Source organism: Carcharhinus amblyrhynchos, chromosome 17 (genome assembly GCF_965287045.1).
Source record: "Carcharhinus amblyrhynchos chromosome 17, sCarAmb.v2.hapA, whole genome shotgun sequence".
NCBI lineage: Eukaryota > Metazoa > Chordata > Chondrichthyes > Carcharhiniformes > Carcharhinidae > Carcharhinus > Carcharhinus amblyrhynchos.
Window position 1 is genome coordinate 55,948,751 of NC_137340.1, and position 3,790 is coordinate 55,952,540.

At 50.4% G+C, this 3,790-nt stretch overlaps 1 protein-coding gene across 1 annotated transcript; it reads right to left on the minus strand.

Annotated features, from left to right (window-relative positions):
- Positions 1–878: 878 nt before the first annotated feature.
- Positions 879–3,569, minus strand: calhm1b (calcium homeostasis modulator 1b). Its single transcript, XM_080205996.1, has 2 exons — positions 3,027–3,569; positions 879–1,421 (listed from the first exon to the last, which is right to left on the minus strand). The coding sequence occupies exons 1-2, from the start codon at positions 3,567–3,569 to the stop codon at positions 960–962; spliced, it is 1,005 nt and encodes a 334-aa protein (XP_080062122.1). The 3' UTR covers positions 879–959.
- Positions 3,570–3,790: the final 221 nt, after the last annotated feature.

Below are 3,790 nucleotides of genomic sequence, written 5' to 3' on the forward strand. Positions count from 1 at the left end.
ACCTTCCACAACCACAACCATCTTCCTATGTACCAGGTATGACTCCAACCAGCAGAGATTATTCCCCATGATTCCCATTGGCATTCCTCACTGCCTAACTCCTAATTGGTGAGGTCAATGTCTCAGGAAAGTAAGCCCAATACAAGACTGGAAGCTTCCCAGTGCCACCTCGATCTGAACCATTGGAGCACTGAGTATGGGATAGTTTGGAAAGGAGATAACATGTCTGCTGTGTACCTCAAGCCCCTCCCACTCAGTGTCAGCCCGTCCCACTCAATGTCAGTCCCTAAAGTACAGGTTATTTGTGTCACGAATAGGCTTATATTAACACTGCAATGAAGTTACTGTGAAAATCCCCTAGTCACCACACTCTGCCGCGTGTTCGTGTACACTGAGGGAGAATTTAGCATGGCCAATGCACCCTAACCAGCATGTCTTTCAGACTGTGGGAGGAAACTGAAGCACCCGAAGGAAACCCACGCAGACATGGGGAGAATGTGCAAACTCCACTCAGACAGTGACCCAAAGCAGGAGGACCCTGGAGCTGTGAAGGGGCAGCTCTCTGAAAGATTGTGCTGCCAGATAAACCTGTTGTGAGATTTCTAATTGCGACTCTGCAGTGTTAACCACTGTGCCACCATGTTGCCTCCCCGATCGTGCCACCCCCCACCATGCTACCCCCCCCACTGCACTACCCCCCCACCATGCCGCCTCCACCCCCACTGTGCAGCCTCCCATTCAATGTCAGTTCCTCCTGCTCAGTGTTAAAGCAACAACAGTCCAGCAGAGTGAGAGTGCCTTTATGGTGTTTTATTTAACATTCCGGGAACATTTCTCATTGGAGCATTCAGCTAAAGGATCTGAACCGGGAACCTGTGTCCTGTCTGTGAAATCCTGTCAAGGAGACTGTGGCACCATTGTTCAATCACAGTGCACACAGACCCCGCCATCTCTGACACTCAGACCTTACTATAGAAGGCGATATTCTCCCTGTGGGTCTGAGTACTTTTATTGGAAGATGTTCCATTTGGAACATTCTCCTTCACACCAGAGTTTACATTCAGTGGAGGTTTACATGTGTGCCAATTCCTCAGCAGTTTATTCATGTTCTTGCTGTCTGTGATACCCAGGAGCTTGTCCTGCTCTTTCTCTATCTCTGTATCAGGGAGCAATGGTGACTGGCACTGACTGTAACCAATCACCATCTCATTCTGCATTCCCTCAAAAAACTGCTGGATACAGATCTTGGCGAAGCTCTTGGCGTGTTCGGTGCAGGTCTCCTCAAACAGCTTGCGTTCTATATCGATGTAATGAGACCAATATTTGGTTTTGAGGAAGGCAACTTGGGTAAAGCAAGGTCGCAAAGCTCTCACCAGGAAAGCCAAGAAGGTCATTGTCAAAATGAAACTCCAACCCAGAGCCTGTGAGGGGAAAGCAACAACAATCTCAACACAATCGAATCAGATACAGAGTAAAGATCCCTCTACACTGTCCCCCATCAAACACTCCCAGGACAGGGACAGCACGGGGTTAGATACAGAGTAAAGCTCCCTCTACACTGTCCCCCCATCAAACACTCCCAGGACAGGTACAGCACGGGGTTAGATACAGAGTAAAGCTCCCTCTACACTGTCCCCCATCAAACACTCCCAGGACAGGTACAGCACAGAGTTAGATACAGAGTAAAGCTCCCTCTACACTGCCCCATCAAACACTCCCAGGACAGGTACAGCACAGGGTTAGATACAGAGTAAAGCTCCCTCTACACTGTCCCCCATCAAACACTCCCAGGACAGGTACAGCACAGGGTTAGATACAGAGTAAAGCTCCCTCTACACTGTCCCCCATCAAACACTCCCAGGACAGGTACAGCACGGGGTTAGATACAGAGTAAAGCTCCCTCTACACTGTCCCCATCAAACACTCCCAGGACAGGGACAGCACGGGGTTAGATACAGAGTAAAGCTCCCTCTACATTGTCCCCATCAAACACTCCCAGGACAGGTACAGCACGGGGTTAGATACAGAGTAAAGCTCCCTCTACACTGTCCCCCCATCAAACACTCCCAGGACAGGTACAGCATGGGGTTAGATACAGAGTAAAGCTCCCTCTACACTGTCCCCCCATCAAACACTCCCAGGACAGGTACAGCACGGGGTTAGATACAGAGTAAAGCTCCCTCTACACTGTCCCCCATCAAACACTCCCAGGACAGGTACAGCACGGGGTTAGATACAGAGTAAAGCTCCCTCTACACTGTCCCCCATCAAACACTCCCAGGACAGGTACAGCACGGGGTTAGATACAGAGTAAAGCTCCCTCTACACTGTCCCCCCATCAAACACTCCCAGGACAGGTACAGCATGGGGTTAGATACAGAGTAAAGCTCCCTCTACACTGTCCCCCATCAAACACTCCCAGGACAGGTACAGCACGGGGTTAGATACAGAGTAAAGCTCCCTCTACACTGTCCCCATCAAACACTCCCAGGACAGGTACAGCACGGGGTTAGATACAGAGTAAAGCTCCCTCTACACTGTCCCCCATCAAACACTCCCAGGACAGGTACAGCATGGGGTTAGATACAGAGTAAAGCTCTCTCTACACTGTCCCCCATCAAACACTCCCAGGACAGGTACAGCACAGGGTTAGATACAGAGTAAAGCTCCCTCTACACTGTCCCCATCAAACACTCCCAGGGCAGGTACAGCACGGGGTTAGATACAGAGTAAAGCTCCCTCTACACTGTCCCCATCAAACACTCCCAGGACAGGTACAGCACGGGGTTAGATACAGAGTAAAGCTCCCTCTACACTGTCCCCATCAAACACTCCCAGGACAGGTACAGCACGGGGTTAGATACAGAGTAAAGCTCCCTCTACACTGTCCCCATCAAACACTCCAAGGACAGGTACAGCACGGGGTTAGATACAGAGTAAAGCTCCCTCTACACTGTCCCCATCAAACACTCCCAGGACAGGTACAGCACGGGGTTAGATACAGAGTAAAACTGTCATTCACTTACCTGGGACACACAGCGCAGGTAGCGTGTTGCTGCCTCCCGAGACATTGCTGCCTCCTGCTGGAAGATGTCGGGACAGGGCAGGGTGGCGAGGATTTTGCGGAGCTGGTTGGGTGTTGCTGAGATGTTGCTGCCCAGGAATCGGGGGTCCAGACCCTCACTGAATGCACAGATGAAGCATTTCCCATCCAGGAGAGTGACACTGATCCAGGTAACCGGGGCGATCAGAGCTCTCTGAGCCATGGAACAGAACATGTATCTGAGGACCCCGGGATCCTTCCCCCGGAGCCCCTGCGGCCGCTCCCACTCCTCAGCCAGCACAGAGACATTGTTATTCATCACAAAACCCAGGAGGAATAAAACCACAGGGGGCACTGACATCACCCCCAGCCCATAAAGCAGGTTATAGCCAACTAGACAGGGACAGTTAAAATCAAAAGCTGAATATATCTGTGCACTGGCCAGTGCCAGAATCCCACACATGCCATTCAGAAAGGATTCCTGGTTAGATTGCAGGAACTGGAAAATCAGCCGGAATTTATCCATTTATCCGATTCTTCTGATATTCCCACTGCTTCAGAATATTGAGAATACCCCCTCCCTCACCCCCTCCTCTCTTCACCTCTTTCTCTATGTAATTCACACCATTTCTCTACAATTCTCTATCTCTCTCTGTCTCTCTCTTCTCTGTCTATTTCTCCATCTCTCTCTCTGTCTCACTATCTCTCCATCTCTCTCTCTCTGTCTTTCTCTCTGTCTATTTCTCC